At 41.4% G+C, this 20,322-nt stretch overlaps 1 protein-coding gene across 2 annotated transcripts; it reads left to right on the top strand.

The window, feature by feature from the left end:
• The first annotated feature begins 754 nt into the window (after positions 1 to 754).
• abhd8a (abhydrolase domain containing 8a) lies at positions 755 to 14,870 on the top strand. 2 transcript variants are annotated; one of them, XM_036556779.1, is made up of 5 exons: positions 755 to 1,047; positions 9,114 to 9,878; positions 10,594 to 10,764; positions 11,187 to 11,403; positions 12,195 to 14,870. In XM_036556779.1, exons 2-5 carry the CDS (start codon positions 9,127 to 9,129, stop codon positions 12,432 to 12,434), a joined length of 1,380 nt encoding a protein of 459 aa, XP_036412672.1. In that variant the 5' UTR covers positions 755 to 1,047; positions 9,114 to 9,126; the 3' UTR covers positions 12,435 to 14,870. The 2 variants fall into 2 exon arrangements, with proteins under 2 accessions (XP_036412672.1, XP_036412673.1); XM_036556780.1 differs by lacking the exon at positions 755 to 1,047 and having other exon boundaries at positions 9,029 to 9,878.
• Positions 14,871 to 20,322: the final 5,452 nt, after the last annotated feature.

The raw sequence follows: 20,322 nt of genomic DNA, 5'->3' as shown, positions 1-20,322 counted from the left end.
TTAAAATTGATTAAAAGATGCAAAGAAAATGGGACTTCAAACAACAGTGCAAGATCTGGCAGACCACCTAATCTGTCACCACTGGAAAAACAGCACTTACAGCTTTCATCTTTGAGAGAGATCCACTCTCCCCTCAGATCTGAAAACATCCACAGGTGTTTCTGTCCATCTTTCTACTGTGAGAAGACGACGCCATGAGTCTCAAAGGATGCGTAGCTGTCAAGACACCTTTACTGAGAAAAGGAAATAGACAAAAAGAAGAAAATGTGCAAATCAAACAGAGAAGCTGATGGTGTTCTCAGAACAACTGATTGTCTGCCCCAGAGCCCAGACCTCAAAATTATTGACTGTGTTTGGAATTACTTGCTAGAAGACTAAAAAATAGGCCTGCAGATTTCTTTGGAAAACTGGAAGCTGTAATAAAGGCAGAGAGTGGACACCGTAAATACTGAAAAAAGCGTACATTTCTGTTAAATATATTGTATGCACTTATGGACTGTTTGACTGTAACTTAAATAAATGAAAACTACAGTGGTGGAGTCGATCTGCGACCACAGCTCCGGGGTGCTCTCTCCACCATAGCAACAGGACTGAGGCTGGAGAGGTTCAATTGGAGAGCGCCTAGATATGCGCGGACCGCTATTGGTCACAGGCCGTGTCAGTCAAGCAAGAAACCAGCCGAGAGGCCCCGCCCCCTAGCGGCTGCAGAAAACAAGGGCATTGGGTTGCTAGTTTACCCGCCCGTGCGCGCTGCTAAGCGGGGATGCAGCTGACTTGTGGAAGATGCCTGTGGACAACTAGCATGTTTTTTTAGCCCTCTAGCCTAAACAATTGAGTAAAGCTAGACGTAGATGAAGAAACGATGCCAGTCGTTTCGCAGCCGTTTTTGCACAGTTCATTCAAACTGCGATAGTACATCGTAGTGCAGCAGATTCGAAACACCATAGGTCATTTTTTTGCCTTCGAAATCGAATGAGCTGCCACTGTATCGCTGCAGAGCACGAAGACGCAGCCTGCAGACTCCATCCCTGAGCAGTAGCATCCCAGGTAAGCTAGAGCTGATACTGCACATAAATCAGAACCTGCATGCTCTGAAAACCACACGCTGTCCCAATGTAAGGTTGCATTTCTGTGATATCGTTTCTGTGCATCCAAAGCTGAGTCTACTTTGAAGCCTTCAGTCTTAAAAAGGATTATTTCTCAAGGGTTCTGTGGTAAAATGAATGCTTTTTATTTAGAACCATGAATTCTATATAGAACAAATTATTAATGCTTAAATGGTTCTTTACATGGTGAAACTGTTCTACAGATTAATGGAGAATGTGGTGTAAATGGTTCTACATAGAATGGTTCTATACAGCACCCAAAAGGGTTCTTCTGTTACAAGCTTTACATCCCAACAATAGAAAAACCCTTTTTGGTGCTATATAGAACCATGTGCAACACATACTCCATCAATCTGAGAAACCATTTCACCATGCAAAGCAGCATTTAATCACGAAATAGTTCTATATGGAACTCATGGTTCTAAATAGAACTGTTCCCTTGACTAAAGAACCCTTGAAGATCCATCTTAAGAGTGTGTGCTGCGATCAGTACCACTAGCACGTTTATTACAGTAGCTCAGCATTTTGCTCTGCACCTCCTTTCTGCAATGACAGCCTGCTATATGCACTACTGCCTTTACACCTGTATGTTTGGAGTATGTCTTTTTTCTGACGCATCATACTCCAGATCAGTGGCATATACTTCATGCACTGACACTTATTAAGTACTTGCTAAATACAGTCACAGATATGATCAGTTAAATACCAGCAATTACAGTGGGCACCTTGCTTCAGTTTTTGGCATAGAACTGCACATAAGGGTGGCTGGGTTACAGTACAACTGTACATATTGTTCCCGGTATGTGTTGCCTACTCCAGTTGTGGGCCTGCACACCAATTCTGCATTGCAGACTGAAGGAGGACACGTCAGAGGCTCATCCCACTAGGTGAAAATATGGGCCAGTCCATGTTAGATTTAATTCACATGCTCACACATCCTGAGGAATTGGCTGACCTAAATATGCCAGTGAAATTAAACAGAAAACAGAAGCAGAACCATATTGATACGGCCAAGGGCTATTTACTTGTGCTGGCCTGCGTTCTATTTTAGGACCAGCTGAGTCCTTTACTCAGTTACTGAGTAATTGCAGTATTCCTTAAGGTTACTTTGTAGGTAATGTCTCGCAGGGCTTGCCTTTTACACTACAGATCTACTTTTCAGATGGAAATCTTTCAAAGAATCATTACATTAACATTCTATATATTCATATATTTAGTTTGAATTGTTCTGGGACATCATTTATATCCTTTAGGTCTGATCTTAATTAGATATTCTGTGACTGTCTTTGTAGCTGGAACAATCAAAACAGGTGCAAATACTTGTGATTATATCTGTCTGGAAAATGCGTCACAGACTATTGGGTTGTTGTGGAGCCATGATTGGCAGGTCCTCCTGCCTCTGCTGTCCTCACTTCTCCCTCGCTCCCTCTCTCTCCCCTTCTGCCCTTCACTCTCTCCTTATCCATACAGCTCACCCTCCAATATCGATCGAGGTGCTAACTCCAGGCTCTTAATGAGCTTCCCTGTGGAGAGGAGAATCCTTTAGTTTGCTGAGTTTACAAGAGCCAATGCCCCTTCCTCTTCTCAGTAAATCACTGGCTTTCACATTTGCAGTTGTGCTTTTGATGTTCAACGTGGTCTTAGCCTCCAACCTGCAGACCCCCTCTTTCCCTTTTCTTTCATGTTGGAACCCTAGTGAAAACTAGCAGGACAGTTATGGTACTGCAACAACAGTAGTTTTTGATCAACAACAATTGGAGCAACATACAAAACACTTACATTTACTGTGCCCACTGTTGGCAGACTTGGAGCTAATGGAGGTGTGGCTATGATGCTCTGCAGCAATCGATCTATCCATGCTCTGACCACAAATGCATTCTTCCATAGCAACTATTGCAAAGTCGAAAAAGCTTTATAGACAGTTGCAAAAGAAACATTCAACCTAATGAGAAATTGTAGCGCGCTCAGTTTTTGTCAGGATATGTAAATTTGTACCTGCATTATTAATTTCACATGATATTTATTATGCAGGTGAAAGTTTACAATGTTAGGATAAATCAGATGTAGACTGTTTTGTTGTGTAATCCAGCTAATGTTAGTTTCCAATGTGCCTCATTTCTATCAGCAAAAACAACACGGTTCAGCTCGGTTGCATTTTAAACTGGAAACTCAATATTATGTAGCGACCCTGAAGAAACATGAATAAGATTTTTGCCAACATTGAAAAGCTTGTTCAAAAAACCTGTCTGGGTGGAGCATGGAAAAGTCAATTCCTGATTGGGGTTACACTTCAATTCACACTTCACTGCAATAACCACATAACTTACACATTACTCTCAGAGTAGTTACTGAAGAGTTTGTAGTACTTTCTAAGTAATAAGTGATCAGTAAAGTAGCCTCTGTAACAAGCATTATGTTTGCAGATATTTAGACAGTTCTTTCTTGAAACTTGGCCTTACTGAAGCTTGGTTATGTAAATTTGGCTGTCCTCTTGCCATCCACGGTATTGATTGAGTGAGGGTGCTGGTTTGGACACCTCAGCACAAACCCTCTGCCAGCAGAAAGTTGAGAAAATTCACAGCAGCATCTACAGGCAGAGCAGCGGTTCTGTCCCAGTGAAAACTCAAAACTTCACTATTATCAGAATCTGTGCTGATAACTGGCATCACAGACTGTGGTTTTCTGAGCACTTAGCTCTTTACAACAAAGCATTAAAGTGGCTAAGTGCATTTGGGGTTGTATTATACTACCACAAAGTGATGTGTACCTGGATGCAGCACAAACTCAAACTCAACTTTTTTAGTTACACAAGTTACTGAACACAAATATTCAGTGTAAAGGTTGAAAATAGTGTGTAACAGAATAATACCTTTGGCACCCATAGTATATAGTATATACACACATAAAGCTCAGCTTCTCTAGTTTATTGTGGAATTTACAGCATGCTGCAAGTGGTTGTAAAGTTATTCATATTTAAAATAAAAATAAATGTTGCAAAGGTTTCAGCCGTAACATGCGGCCTTAAACTGTTAAAGAATAACACAGCAAGCACTTACGCTGTCTCTGGCATGTCCTGGATGCCTATAACTCAGCATCATGAACTTGTGAACTACACGTGAGCCACTTAATGCAGTCCATTTTCCAAAATCACTACACATACTCTCCAGTTACATCTTAACAAAAGGAAAATAAAAACAGTCAACAGCTAAAACAAAGTTACAACTGAGAAGAATGATTTCTGCTGCAAACTTTTCAAGTAAAATAAATGTAATGATAATGTTCAAGTTCAGCTCCTCTTCTAACGGGCACTAAAGCTGTAAAAGGATTTAGTTCCCCAATGACAATGTGAAGCATTTTCGACTAGGCTTGAAGGGATGCTTTCCCTGCGTCACAAACACAACGACATTCTCAGTGCCACAGTAACAGAACAGAGATCAGATCTCGTTAAATCAATGCATCTTATCGTATTAGCACATTGCAGAGCAGCAAGGACTATCCAATATTTTATAGTAGCCCCTCTGTTATGACGTAAAGTAGTTCCACAAAATCTAGAGTAACTGTAAGGCTGAAAGACACTGAATTCCTCTGAAAAACGCTTTCCTTAATTATGAATAATTTACAGCCGAAAACCTCCCGTTTAGTCTGAATAATGTATGGCGCCCCAGTATGAACTCGGGAAAAACGAGTGGAGGTGGCTGGGAACAGAGACAGAAGGAGGTGGAGCTGGGAGGAGCAGAGAGACAAGGATGGTTAGAGGAGACAGAGCTGGGGAAAATTACAGAGAGAGAAAGAGAGATGGTGGTGTTATTATGTTGTCCTAAGAAAGCCAAAGAGGCAGGGAGAGGATGAAGGAGAGACATGTTCTCTGAGAATGTTTTATTATTATTACCATTATTTTTTGATATCTAAACCTCAATCTCCAAAAAATAAAATGCAAATCAAAATAGGAAGCCGTGATTACTAAATCTACTTTGTTTACTTTCATTCTGAAATTGCTACATTTTCCAAAAAAGTTGGGTCAGGGCCAATTAAGGATTAGAAATGTGAAATGTTCAAAAAAACCCTCTTAAATAGGTGAAGCAATCATGCTTGGCTATAAAAGGAGCATCCAGGAGAGGCCTAGACCTTTGCCAGACCATCACCAATTTGCCAAAAAATGCGTCAGTGAATAATCAAGTAATTTAAGGATGTTCCTCAACAAGTGATTCCAAAGATTTTCGATACTTCACCCTCCGCAGTGCAAAATATCATTAAAAGATTCGGGGAATCCAAAGAAATCTCTGAGTGTCAAGGGCAAGGCAGAAAACCACAACTGAATGCCTGTGACCATCAGACGGCACTGCATTAAAAAAACAGCCACAATGCTGCGATGGATATCACCACATGGGCTCAGAAATCATTTAACAAATTCAATAAACACTGTTTATTGCTTTCTCAGACGGCACTGTATACACAAATACAAGCTAAGCAGCAAATGCTGCGACTTCTATAGTTTCAGGCTCATCTGAAATGAACTGATGCACAGTGAAGATGTGTATTGTGGTCTGGCAAGTCAACCTTTCAGACTGTTCATAGAATGGATGTTGTGTGTTGGTTTGGGGGTGTATTAGTGCCCATGGCATGGGTAACTTTCACTGTGAAGGCAACATTAAGGCTAAAAGATTTTGTAGCAACATTTGTTGCCTTCCGAAAATCTTTTTCAGGGACATCCAAGATGACATTGCCAGACCACATCCTGTGTTATAACAGAATGGGTGCATTATCAGATCATGCAGGTGCTAGACTGGCCTGCCTGCTGTCCAGACCTGTCTCCCACTGAAAATGCGAAGCACAAAATACAACAACAAAGACTTGTATAGCAGAAACATGGCAAAAAAATTAACTGAATCAAATGGTGTCTCCAGTCCCCAAACAATTATTAACTGTTGATAAAAGTAAAGGTGATGTAACAGTGGTAAACATGCTTTTTTAAAATGTGTTTCAGGCAGCCAATTTAGAATAAGTGTATATTTACAGCAAATGCTACTCTGGTTTTAGTAGCATTTCACATAATGTCCCCACATTTTTGGAATTGAGGTTTGTGTTTATACACAAGATACATTCACTGTGAGAATTACATACTGCTTACTTGATACACACACATACAAACATATATATATATATATATATATATAGTAAAGAACATTTTCCCCTTCTCCTATGTAATTACTTTTTTACATCTTGTCCTGGATATCCTTTATATTAATGTCTATTTATTAAATGCCCCTTTAAAGTAAAATTCTGCTCCATTTTTAAATTTTTTACTGCTAGCATGCATTAATTAAATCAAGGATGAATAATGGTTCTTTTTTATGCACGGTATTCTGACTGCAAATTGTGAGAGCTATACCTCGGCAGTACCCATCTATCTGTTTCCTCTGTCTGCTGCTTCGCATCCCACTCTCAGCTCCCATCAGCACTCTGAGAGTACAGGAGTCAGTCTGGGTCCCGTCCTGCACACAGGGGACGAGCTACTGCAATCTGCTGACTAATGCAGCTCTGCGGCTGCCGATGTTGCAGGTGCTGGCTACAGTCAATCAATACAGAAATGAATAAGTGAAATGTTTTATGTAAGAGGAAAGAGACACTAGCATTAGGGCTAGGGAAAGCCTTATTAACTCTTTAAGGAACAGTCTGGCGAAAAATCTGATTTACACAATTTTCTCCTTAACTTAAATACAATCCATCAGCCAAGACATGTTTGGTGTTTGAAGTTTGGTTCTTTACTGTTGCACTGGAGCTGAGTCTAATGTAGCTGACTAGTAATGAAAGTTCATGTATACGTGTTTGCATTGTGCCAATTAGGAACTGCATAGATAATCATAAAGTACTTGTCTCAAAATGCATTGTTGTTAAGTGATCTCAATTACACTTACTTATATGGTTTCTGACATTGTTATCTATAGAACTGGACAAAAGTACAGATAAAATTCAGTATCATGATAGAGTATCAGATGATACTGAAGTTAGTATTAATAAAGTTAATGAGATGATTTTTACTAGCACCCTATGCTAAAAGAATGTCTATAAATACAAATACAATGCTAAAATATCACTAAACCTGAAAAGTACTATCACAATAGTACAGCGTCACACTATCAGTATAGACAACACATCAGCCATTCTTCAAATTTTGCGCTAAACTAGATGCTGACTTTTCTGACAATAGGTATTTTATTGTAGTACGTTCCTGTGATATCCCTGGTCATTTTACACTATATCTACCGAACTGTCTACCTGCTAAGTCACAGATGATACAGATATGGTCATTGCTTGGGAGCCATCCCAAGGATTGTATATACCATTTACCAGATGCAGGAAAGGAAACTGGATTCAAGGTCTGGATTTGAAGACCTCTGGCCTGTGCCCACATGCAGAATTCTGAATGTGACAAACATATATGCAACACAAATCCTTCTTAGCTGAATTCTGATTTGGCCATTGTCTGAACATTTGTCTTTGTGTCTATATTTTAGCCAACTGACACAGTATACGCCCTCTGACGGACAGCTGCAAGTACTCGAGAGTTGTGACCCAACACCAGAGGGTTGGCAAGCATCCACTCTCTATTGAAACCTAAGTGTGGCTCCAGAATAGCTTTCATCTGAATGGCTGGCACTGGTGCAGTCATGTGCTTTGGGCCACTTTCTCTATTAATACCCAAGGGAAGCATGGTGGAAGAACCCTGGCTATTTTTAGATCTGTGTCTAGGTCAGAATGTAAATCAGTGTCTTCACTGCCATGAACACCACAGTGGTGGACAACACCACAGACTGCCTATTGTCTTAGCATTTTCACTTAGCTAATGCGCATCAAATCTGAGGTCATTTATGTGGGTGAGTGTTTGGTCTTCAATGCTTTTGCCCGCAGGACTTGGTGATGGGTCTTCAGTACAGTACTTGCTGATTTGTATTTAGCATTAAATACCAGCAGAGAAATGTTTTTGAATGTGAATCCTCATCTGCCCTAAGCCCGGGAGATGAGCGTGGACTCGAAGCTCCCTGAAAGCTTTTCTGCAGGCACTGTACGCTTTGTTGTGGCATTGAAAGTGCTTACGCTCTGTAGGCTGACAGAAGCTGTCAGGCACCACGTCAGCAATTGCACGCAGTCTCTTTTGTGTGCCTCTCTGCGCCTGCATTCCATGCCTGTAAGGCTTGTTACAGTGGTCCACACTGTGTAACAACTTCATGCCAACACCACCACATTTGCAACAAAGTCAAGGATTTAGGACTTACTGTTTGGTACTTGAGCCAGTGTCTTGGATACATAAGAAACAGACTCATTCTTGACAGACAATTTGATTTAGTAGTGAGATTTCATCCATAACACCCAGTGTAGTTCCACTTGAACATTTGATTATTATTGGATACCAAGTTGTCCCTCTAAAATGATGGACACTTTAGGAAGTTCCTTGGGTGACTGGAAGACAGATTACTGAAGTAACCTTTCAGGTTACTAAAGCAGTGGCATGCACTGATGATACAAACAGAGAAAATAAGGACTTGACTGAATGCCTTACTGTCTTGAAGGCGTTTGTAATTGGTTTTGTGGATGTGTCTGTGAATGCTGCAATACAGTGTTTTCCAGTGTAAGCCTAGGGATCCCCCTGACAGTGCCCATTTTTCACCAGTTTATCCCAGCTCCTAACATAACTCTACAAGGGACTGAGTTTTTGACTGCTTGGTTCAGAACTGTTGGAAGCTGGTATAGAGCGTTTCGTGTTTCTCATTTCCCGAAGACAGAAGTGGAAAACACTAATTTAACATGTGTTTAGATGTGTGTATTTAGCAGATGCTTTTATCTAGGACAAGATATAATAGTAGGCAATGTAGCATTAGGAGTCTTGGCCAAGGACTTATTGGTATAGCAGTGGTGATTCTGCCTGGACAGGGAATCAAACTTTTGATCAACCTTGATTTAATTACCTATGCTATGTTTGTTGATCAGAACCTGTATGCATCTGTGCAGGTAAGCAAGCAGCATGCTCACTAGCATCACCGAGGGTATCCTGTGCTGTCTGACGGGCAAAACTGCCAATGTGGTCCTGCCTGTGGAGTCTTCTGATGCAGGTCCTGCTGATGGCTTTGAGTTTGTGGAGGTGAAGCCAGGCCGCGTGCTGCGGGTACGCCACATCCTACCCGAACGTCAAGCCACCTCTGGTTCACAGCAGGAACAGGGGGTCAGCATCCACTGCAAGCGTAAGATCACTGTGTACCGCAATGGACAGCTTGTGATTGAGAATCTGGGTGACGTCCTGCACTCAGAGATCCTGCAGTGTCAGAACGGAGATGTGGAACAGTGTAGCACTGTGGAGGTGGAACTGGCTGACTACTCGACCGCCCCCTCCTCTCCTGACCCCAAACCTGCACCTCCACTTCCGGACTCAGACCAGCAGAGGCCTGCGCCCCCGCCGAGGCGCCGCAGGCGGAAGCCTAAGCGCACCGTCCTCATCGACTCTGAGCGACGCATCACCAGCTGCAAAGGCACACACTCTGACGTAGCGCTCTTTTTCATCCATGGTGTTGGGGGCTCACTGGACATCTGGGGCCGCCAACTGGACTTCTTCTCCAGACTGGGTTATGAGGTCGTTGCCCCTGACCTGGCAGGGCACGGGGCCAGTACGGCGCCTCAAATAGCAGCAGCTTACACCTTCTACGCTCTGGCTGAGGACCTGCGGGCTATATTCAAGAGATATGCCCGCAAGCGCAACATCCTCATTGGCCACTCATATGGGTAAGCTTACGTTTACAGTTATACGTGACAGTTTGGCAAAAAATTTGCACAATTTTCTCCCTACCCCAAATAGTCAATCAGCCAAGATATATTTGGTGTCCAAAGTTCTCTTCTTTAGTAATACACTGGAGCAATGTTATATCTCATCAAGTAGCATTATGTAAACTGCACTCCTAAATGTTCACACACTTGCTTACGTAGTTTCTATACACACTACAGACATGACATATAGACAAATTTCAGTTGTAAGCCTGACTTTTGTCCATTATTATAGATAAAAATAGGTGCTAATTGGTATACATAAGCTTCCATTACTTGTTAGCTAAATTAGCCTCATAGATCCAGTGCAGAACTAAAAAAAATCTAAATTGGACAACTAAACATACCTTGGCTGAGTGACTACATTTGAGGTAAGGAAAAAATTGTATAAAGTGAGATTTTTTGCCAAACTGTCAGTGTAACCAACACCATTACCTGTATTTTTCTAATGTTTTATAGAAAGCTTGCTGGACTAGGTGCTCCTATTCCCATTATATAGATGTAAGAAAACTTAGACACTTGACAAATGAAGGTATTTTTAGAAGATATTCAATTTGTGTATTTAGGAAAACTGAACTGTATTTCTTTTCATTTCACTGTATTTCTTTTCTAATTTAATTCGTTTTAGGAAATGCAATGACATGGCACCTTTTCCCTACTGTTTCTTGTGCTCTAGGGTATCATTCTGCACGTTTCTGGCGCACGAGTACCCTGAGCAGGTGCATAAGGTGGTGATGATTAACGGGGGAGGCCCAACTGCACTGGAACCCAGCCTGTGCTCAATCTTCCAGCTGCCCTCCTGCATTCTGCACTGCCTATCCCCCTGCCTCGCCTGGAGCTTCCTCAAGTACGAAGCCACACCCATCCACTCTTATTGCACAGGGATATATAATGTAAACTGTGACAGCAGCAAGGATAGAATTTTCTTGTTGGGGCAGAATTTTCTTCAAACACAAACTCAGCACCTCAATGCAGCTGAATAGTAGGCGATATAATGGCTGTTCTTAATAGACTACATATTTATTTAAAGCTCATTAACGTCAACCTAATGCACTGTTTATTGGCTGCACATGCCTTGGGCATTCAATGGTCACTGGACTGAACTAATAATAGTTTATTTGTAGATAACTGCACCTTCATAAAACTATTCCACCATATATTATGTTTATTGTTATTACTCTTTGCATCTTTCTCGCTTGTTCTCTGTATGGGGCTTTTGCACATTTTATCTCTCTTATCTTTCTCTCTTTCTCCACCCCCTCCCTTTAGGGCTGGCTTTGCCAGACAGGGCGCTAAAGAGAAGCAGCTGCTGAAGGAAGGAAATGCCTTTAACGTCTCTCCATTCGTGCTGCGAGCTATGATGAGTGGTCAGTATTGGCCCGAGGGAGATGAGGTGTACCATGCCGAGCTCACTGTACCCATCTTGCTGGTGCATGGCCTCTACGACAAGTTTGTGCCAATGGAAGAAGATCAGCGCATGGCAGAGGTACAGCGAAATGTTGAACGCTACAAAAATTTTGTTCATAATATCCTTCACAATTTCATTCTCATTAGCTTTATAAAGAGAAGTATGATGAGATAGTGTCCAACACAGTAACATGATTTGCCACTGTGCTATAGTTAAGACTCCATGGCTGGCAAGACCAGTGTGAACAACAGGAGCAGTGTGAAGCGTATCATTCGTTAAGGAGTATTACGCATATGCAGATGTCACTGCAGAAGTGGCAGATGTGTACTGGATGAAACAAAGGCTTTTTATTTTACTGAGGAGAAGAGTGTTCACTCCGCTGAACATTAAGCGTGCCAGCATTATTTATTCTAAACATTGCTTGATTGGTCTTGAAATTTTAAGACTTAACTTACTCCAGACATTGCTTGATTAGTCTTATGGTTGCCAAAATGGACCAGCAGAGTTTTACAGCATGTTACTGAGCACTTAAATGTAAATTATCACTAGTGAGCGCATTCATTGGCAAGTGAATGCAAAAAGTAGCGCTTTTGAAAAATTCACAATACTCTGTGGCTGAACTAAAATGGCTCCCTATAGAGCCTAGTATAGAGCCTACTAGCTAGATTTTGAGCTAATGGCATTTGCTATCTACGTAGTGCAGTATATATTAGACTTGGAGCCATTTTGCACACAGGCGTTTATTCTACAGTTTTCAGTGTCAGCATGTAGCATCAACCTTGGGACAAAACTTTAACTGGCAACCTCATATGAAGCCTTGTCTCAAAGATGTTTGCTAACAATAAGCATGACATTCTGTGCATTTCCAGATCCTTTTATTTGCCTTCCTGAAAGTGATTGAGGAGGGCAGTCACATGGTCATGATGGAATGCCCTGATACAGTGAATACACTTCTTCACGAATTCTTCCTCTGGGAGCCAGACATCTCTGCCTCCAAAGCTGACCAAACTGCTATGATTGATGCCACAGTTGCTCCTACTGTCGCTACAGAGGGCACGACTGAAGAAACCACTGGGACACCCAAAGCCAACAAGCCTCTGAACAAATAACCGATGAGGATTGGTGTCTTTGTGGGGTAAACCAATCAGAAGGCTGTTTGACGGCAGGCTGTACCAGGTGGAGCGGTCACCTAGGCTGAAAGCTGTTTTTGGAGGTGAAGTTTGAGCTGAGGGTTCAAGCAGGTTGCACCAAGACAGCAAGAAAGGTTCAAGTGGTGAGACTGCCAACACTGACCAGAGGTTTGAAGAAAGAAATGAAAGCTTAAACCCAGTTTCAGAACAGAAATGAAGGTTTATTACATCCTGATAGCTTCACTTCTTTATGCTACCTTTGGACATATCTTTCCTTGTTGTGTTGTCTAAACAAAAGGACTGGAGGTCCGTCCAATGAATGAAATCATGCCCGTTTAAGTGCTTGGGCCTTGACTGGACCAAATCCAGACTGGATTGTTCGATCCAGGCTGGACTGCACAAGAGGCTGGTCCCCATGCTCATACTGTGCTTGTGAATCTATTGTGTGATCTATTGTGACCCAGACCACGTGAGCACGTCAAAGAGGGGGAGAGAAATTTGAGCTCGGCGCTAAATCTAGTGTGTCATGTTTTTATACATGCCCTTTGCTGAATGCTGTTATCTGTTCAGAGTAACTTAGTAATAACAACAATAATTCTCATTCAAAAAAGTATAATACAGTAGTTATATTGTCTTCCTGTGTAACGTGCTCACAGCCCCAGGAGGACTAAAAAAAAGGGGGGGAGGCTGGGAGGGAAACTTCTAGCAAACATTCATTTCAAAGAAGTCACCTTAGTACTCCTCATATAACTTAAGAATAAACAAAATTAACAAAAAACTAATTTATAATAAAAATATAAAATATACTATATTAATATCTATATATCCAACTATATGTTTTCTCTGTTGAATGATTCCTTAAGCAGAAACAAAACATCAGCTATAAGGCTGTGCATAGTACTGATGGGGGAAACGTTAGGAAAATCAAATGTGCGCAACAAGCAGAAAATTCTGTGTCAGTAGGAGCACTCATGTCTCCTAGCAACCAGGAATCAGAGAAAAGAGGGGCGTTGCTGGCAAAAGAGAGCTGAGATGCTGTTACTGTGGTAACGCTGATATAATTTTGGTGCTGTCATAAAACACAGGAAATAAGCTAACACACTACAGTACTGCTAAAATACCTTGCACATACATACGTACAAATACCAGTATACTCACAGTGACAACTGGGAATACTGCTCAAACCATAAGCTTCTGTTACAGTAATACCAGGATGTAGACAAAAATTGATGCTGACTGTCAGACGCTTTGTTCAGACTGCATAATTAGGCCGTGTTACAGTGTGACACTTAACAAAATAAACAGAAACAGACAGGCAGTCCAAGCAAAGCACAAAGTGAGGCAACTTCAAGGCACGGGTTGCCATGACGACGGTCAGGCAAAAAGCCCATCTGGTCAAAAAGCTGCAGGCCTGGTCTGTGTAACTGGGGCTCTATTGGAGATAATTGCATTCTAGATGAACACAAGACATCACAGGCTTACTACCGCCTTATCAGGGTAATGCAGTGGACACCAGGCAGCAAAATGCAGAGAGGAACAGAAATCACATAATCTGTTTGCAAATTCCTTTGGGTAAACTCTGGACTGCATTATTTGCAGAGTATAATTAGGAAGGACAGAGTTATTTGATTATCACTCAGATGGCTCGGTACACTTGATTGCAGTTCTTTTACATATCTGAATGTGTGATGCCAGTGTTTAAAGCTGTAAAATTTCTATTTAATCTCGGTGGATTACACTGTATCTCATGTATCTTCCCATTGCAAAGGAGTGTTTTGATCGTTTAGCTTCAAATACATTAAACAGCATTCAAGTCAATGCACATAGGTTTGACTTGAGTTTTCATAAAAGGTGAATTAAGAAAAAACTCATTGTACATGCAAACAAAATGAAAAAGCAATGCAGTGAGAGTAAATCTTTCCATCTTTTCAAATAACATCATTCGTGACAGGTTTTTAATCATCCATCAATTATGCGATGATTTTACTCTGTGCCTCTCTGTGATTTCTTAGAGGCTCTAGATTTAGGTGAAGAGGATCTGGTCAAAGCCATGCTTTCCAAAAACGCACTGGAATATACCTTGAAACAATGCAATGGCTTTGTCCACACTGACTTTTTAAAATGCTGTTTCATATATGGGTGGCAAATATTCAAGTAAGTGGTTACAGGTGCAATATGAATCAAGCTTTGGTGTAACATCTAAATTACCCATTATGCATTTTAAATGCAATTTTAAAACGGTGTAACATTTTAATTTCTGTCAGTCTATCTGCAGAAGAGTAACTTCAATACATACCATGCAGTGCTGATCCAGAACAGTAAAATGTTCATTACTCCCGAGACAGGAGTTTTATGTGGAACCACCCTGCAAATCTGACAGTAAGCATAAAAATACTGTTCTTGATTAAGGACTTCTATTGTTATGTGCAAATGAGTGGTGCAGAAATTGTCTGGAGACTAATAGCAAATGTTTTAGCTAACACTACTGACTGATGTGCCACAACAAATGTGTGCTTTTCATTACATCAAACTTCGGTATCATCACTGTCATAAAAAAAAAACAAAAAAAAACAAACCCACAAAAGTCAGATATGAGCTATCAACTTGTACTTCGAAAACTAAAATGATGATAACTATACCAAATACGATTACTAGTGCAAGTGTAAACTATTTGAAGAAAGTGAAAACTTAACTAATATAGTGTAAATGCATTCTTTACAAGACCTAACAATGAGAATAACTAAGTTATAAATAACAGTTAACTGTGGAAGAAGTGGCTTTGGATACAGTGGGACTATGTGACTATACAATCAAATGGCTGAAATTTGAAAGGACTTTATACTGTGAGAGGGTTGTACTGTTTTTAAAAGCAAGCATTCTAGTTAAGCAAAGGCCACTGCAGAGTGCTTTTAAAGCGTGATCTCCGGGTAGAAAAAGAAGGGAGCTTGGTACTGTCCAGGATGAAGGACTCTTCCGCCTCCTCCTCTTCCTTGGGATGTGTACGCAACGTCACTGCTCCAGTGTGCTACTCCCTTTTGTGGTTCAATTTTATGCCCAAGTCTATGTTGCATTATCTGTGAAAAACACACTGCCTGGAAATGTGTGGATATAAGAAATAATAAAAGTCACCTTAAAAATATCTGTGTTTTGGATTTTGTGAGTTAAGGCGTGAATTTGACAAGCATATTTAGTTGAATTGCTCCATTAGATAAAAGAAAATGAATCACAGACCAGAAGTTTTGGACCTCTAGCTTGAATTATTTCCTATAAAACTAACTGTTCTAATTGTTGTACTTGTGCATCTGTTTGGCTGTATGCTAACCTTCAATATGCTTTAATAAGATAAACAGCATCCTTCTTTTAAGCCCAACATCCAATGTACACTGCTCAAAAAAAATAAAGGGAACACTCAAATAACACATCCTAGATCTGAATGAATGAAATATTCTCATTGAATACTTTGTTCTGTACAAAGTTGAATGTGCTGACAACAAAATCACACAAAAATCATCAATGGAAATCAAATTTATTAACCAATGGAAGCCTGGATTTGGAGTCACAAAATTAAAGTGGCAAAACACACTACAGGCTGATCCAACTTTGATGTAATGTACTTAAAACAAGTCAAAATGAGGCTCAGTATTGTGTGTGGCCTCCACGTGCCTGTATGACCTCCCTACCACGCCTGGGCATGCTCCTGATGAGGTGGCGGATGGTCTCCTGAGGGATCTCCTCCCAGACCTGGACTAAAGCATCCGCCAACTCCTGGACAGTCTGTGGTGCAACGTGATGTTGGTGGATGGAGCGAGACATGATGTCCCAGATGTGCTCAATCGGATTCAGGTCTGGGGAACGGGCGGGCCAGTCCATAGCTTCAATGCCTTCATCTTGCAGGAACTGCTGACACACTCCAGCCACATGAGGTCTAGCATTGTCCTGCATTAGGAGGAACCCAGGGCCAACTGCACCAGCATATGGTCTCACAAGGGGTCTGAGGATCTCATCTCGGTACCTAATGGCAGTCAGGCTACCTCTGGCGAGCACATGGAGGGCTGTGCGGCCCTCCAAAGAAATGCCACCCCACACCATTACCGACCCACTGCCAAACCGGTCATGCTGAAGGATGTTGCAGGCAGCAGATCGCTCTCCACAGCGTCTCCAGACTCTGTCACGTCGGTCACATGTGCTCAGTGTGAACCTGCTTTCATCTGTGAAGAGCACAGGGCGCCAGTGGCGAATTTGCCAATCCTGGTGTTCTCTGGCAAATGCCAAGCGTCCTGCACGGTGTTGGGCTGTGAGCACAACCCCCATCTGTGGATGTCGGGCCCTCATACCATCCTCATGGAGTCGGTTTCTAACCGTTTGTGCAGACACATGCACATTTGTGGCCTGCTGGAGATCATTTTGCAGGGCTCTGGCAGTGCTCCTCCTGTTCCTCCTTGCACAAAGGTGGAGGTAGCGGTCCTGCTGCTGGGTTGTTGCCCTCCTACGGCCTCCTCCACGTCTCCTGGTGTACTGGCCTGTCTCCTGGTAGTGCCTCCAGGCTCTGGACACTACGCTGACAGACACAGCAAACCTTCTTGCCACAGCTCGCATTGGTGTGCCATCCTGGATGAGCTGCACTACCTGAGCCACTTGTGTGGGTTGTAGAGTCCGTCTCATGCTACCACGAGTGTGAAAGCACCACCAACATTCAAAAGTGACCAAAACATCAGCCAGAAAGCATAGGTACTGAGAAGTGGTCTGTGGTCCCCACCTGCAGAACCACTCCTTTATTGAGTGTGTCTTGCTAATCGCCAATGATTTCCACCTGTTGTCTATTCCATTTGCACAGCATGTGAAATTGATTGTCAATCAGTGTTGCTTCCTAAGTGGACAGTTTGATTTCACAGAAGTTTGATTTACTTGGAGTTATATTGTGTTGTTTAAGTGTTCCCTTTATTTTTTTGAGCAGTGTATAAGTGCACCACCATCATATGCAAAAATTACTGTGGCCCTAATAGTCAAAACACAACAGCGTTTAGGAAGCAAACAAAGATAAGAACACCTCATTCATCATTCAGGCAGAAGACAACAACATATTGACAGAACATAACAATATTAAGGCAAAACACAACAACATTATGACAGAACAAAGCAACATTAAGGGAGAACAAAATATGAAGAGAACACAACAATATTAAAGTAGAACACAAAATAAGGAATAAGACAACATCAAAGAAGAAGGAACATTATTACGGGAAGCACAAATAAGGAGAACACAATATTAAGGCAAAAAAAAAAAAACAATATTAGAAGAGCACACCAACATTAAGCTCATTAGCTGAACTGGTTAACGGTTAACTGATGGCAACACTGCCATGTTTCCCTTAAAGCTGTTGTGCCTTCTTTTAATGTTGTTGTGTTATCGTCTTTTGTTTGCTTCCTAAATGCTTTTGTGTTTTGACTCTTTGGACCACTGTCAAAAAAAAGAGCAAGACGGTAAATACTAAGGGTACTGCTAACTGAAATTAGTCATTTAGCATTTGGTGCAAAAATAGGCAGGTGCAATTTTTGCAAGCTGACACAAGAGGGCACTGCTGATAGGGAAAGCTTGACCTGCTGAACTACAGTTGCTTCGACTTGTAAGTCTACTGGACTTTTGTTATAAGCTTGCCACTCATCCTGGTGACTTCATTTAGAAGTGATGAACAGGAAGCAGAACTGAAGACCTACACAGATAACCTGCGCTTGCTCAGAACACAGCAGCAATCCTCAAACATCTTTGTGACTGTAATTGAAGTTTTTTGGGTTGGATGAAGAACCAGAACAGGGCATAGCTTGAGGTTCCTTCCTTTAATGTTCCCTGTAAGAGTTTCAAGTAAGCGGTGGAGGTCAGATCTTCTGGTAACACATGAAGCTCCATCAGGAAACGCTGAATCACAGGAAATGGGCCAAATATTTATATTCCACCATCTCAAAGCTGTCACCCTCACAGCAACAGGTTGCGAACACTTTCATAACATCAATGACCCCTGGGTCACATGGCTGCCCCACCCTGCATGTATGTATATTTTTACAATTACTAAAAGGTGGGGTGGTTTCCTGTGGATGTCAAAACGCTGAAATCACCTTTCGTTTGGCATCACAGCTCCGTTACGCCACTTCACAAAACTTGCTCATGAAGGACATACGAAAAAAGTCACATATATCACCACACACATGGTCCGATAGCTTAAAATTGTACTGTCTTCATCACAGATCATACTCTATTTCAGATTTCGCTGTGAGGCAAAAGAACATTCCATAGCTGGTCTGTTGCAATACATGGGCAACACATTGTTCCACTGGTGCTTTGCTTAAAATTACATGGAGATGTTTACAGGAGTTCCAACCGCAGCCATGTCAGAATGCCCTTGGTGTGCTCTGTAAATTATGCACTGATCTAAATAAACATTTTTTAGGCCTCAGCCAAAGGGCAATAGTTTCCTCCCCATATGTGCTAGTAGTGGATTGCGTTACATTTAATTGTTTCCATCATTGGAGCAGTTGTGTTTTAAAAAATCTGCCATTTTTTTACTTATGAAATCTGACAACACCTTGCTCATTTGGACGTTTATCAATTAACACAACATAGACAGCAAGATGACCAGCCACTGAAAAATGCACCGACACTGCTGGAGCCATTCTGTAGTTATAAAGTATCAGAATCATCCTTAAATGGCTGTGGAAACTTCACATCCTGAAGGGACTTCATATGCAACATTTTTAATTTTTTGCACCTTTACCATCCATTTTAATACTCCTGCTCACTCAACACTTTATGCACTCCACTGAGCTTATAGATCCACTAAATATATGGGGGTGGGGAACTAAGGGCCAGACTCCTGCACCGTTTGGTGATTTTCCTGCTCAAACGCACCTAATCCAACTCAGTTAATTGTCCAGCAGTTAATTGCTGGACTCTGTTTGCCACCCTTAATCTAAGTGAACAATTACAGACAGTAGCCCATCTTGTCATGCACAATTTGCCAGCCAACCTCTAACTCATTTACCACTACAGGACCACTGCTGACCACGTTATTTGGACCTTTCAAAATACCCAAAACACATACATGCACATTTACATACATCAGCCAAATATCAGAATTTCAAAAATGAAAGTGAACTAATAAAAGAAATAAAAAGACATAGCACAAAATAATAAGGTAAAAATATAATAAAAAAGGAAATAATAATAAAAAAAACAAAAAACAAAAATGGATCAATAATGAGTACACCTAAAGTTAATGTACATATATGCCATCATTAGATATTAAGTCAGGGACTAAGTAGGAGAGAAGGCAATATGGAAGAGCTAGGTTTTCAGCTCGTTTTTTGGATGAGGAGAGGGAGGTACAAGAATGGAGATGTAGAGGGATAGTGTTCAAAGGTTTTGGGTCTGCAAAGCTAAAAGCCCGAAGCAAAAATCTCAATAAATGCATAGCCTGAAGGGTGGGACAGAAAAAAGGGTGGGTGTCAAAGGACCGAAGAGAGCGTGAAAGAGAAAACGTATGAAGAAGAGCAGACAGTTAAAGATGTGCCAGACCCTGCAGGGACCAAAATTTTATATTGTATACGGAGGTTTACAGGGAGCCAGTTTAAGTATCTGAGAGTGGGAGTTCTATGTTCCCATGGTATGTGCAGCTCACAGCTGAGTTCTGGACATACTGTAACTTCTTCAGCCCACAGACAGGAAGCCCGAAGAGAACAGTATTGCTGTAGATATGCCTGGGTGTAATAAAAGCATAGATAAGGTTCTTGGCTACAAAGTGGGAAAGAGTAGAACGTAACCTGGCTAGATTCTTAAGAAGGAAATACACTGTCTTAGTGATGTTTATAATGTGAA

This window comes from Colossoma macropomum, unplaced genomic scaffold (assembly GCF_904425465.1).
Source record: "Colossoma macropomum unplaced genomic scaffold, Colossoma_macropomum, whole genome shotgun sequence".
In the NCBI taxonomy this organism is placed as follows: Eukaryota; Metazoa; Chordata; class Actinopteri; order Characiformes; family Serrasalmidae; genus Colossoma; species Colossoma macropomum.
Note: the sequence above shows the minus strand (reverse complement) of the source record. Positions and strands in the feature narration are given on the sequence as shown.

What these genes read in the sequence shown, in the direction of transcription:
- abhd8a (XM_036556779.1), top strand. Translation starts at nt 9,127, where the DNA reads ATGCTCACTAGCATCACCGAGGGTATCCTGTGCTGTCTGACGGGCAAA. An exon ending in CTCGCCTGGAGCTTCCTCAA is followed by an intron (nt 10,765 to 11,186) that starts GTACGAAGCCAC and finishes CCCTCCCTTTAG; the next exon opens with GGCTGGCTTTGCCAGACAGG. An exon ending in AAGATCAGCGCATGGCAGAG is followed by an intron (nt 11,404 to 12,194) that starts GTACAGCGAAAT and finishes GTGCATTTCCAG; the next exon opens with ATCCTTTTATTTGCCTTCCT.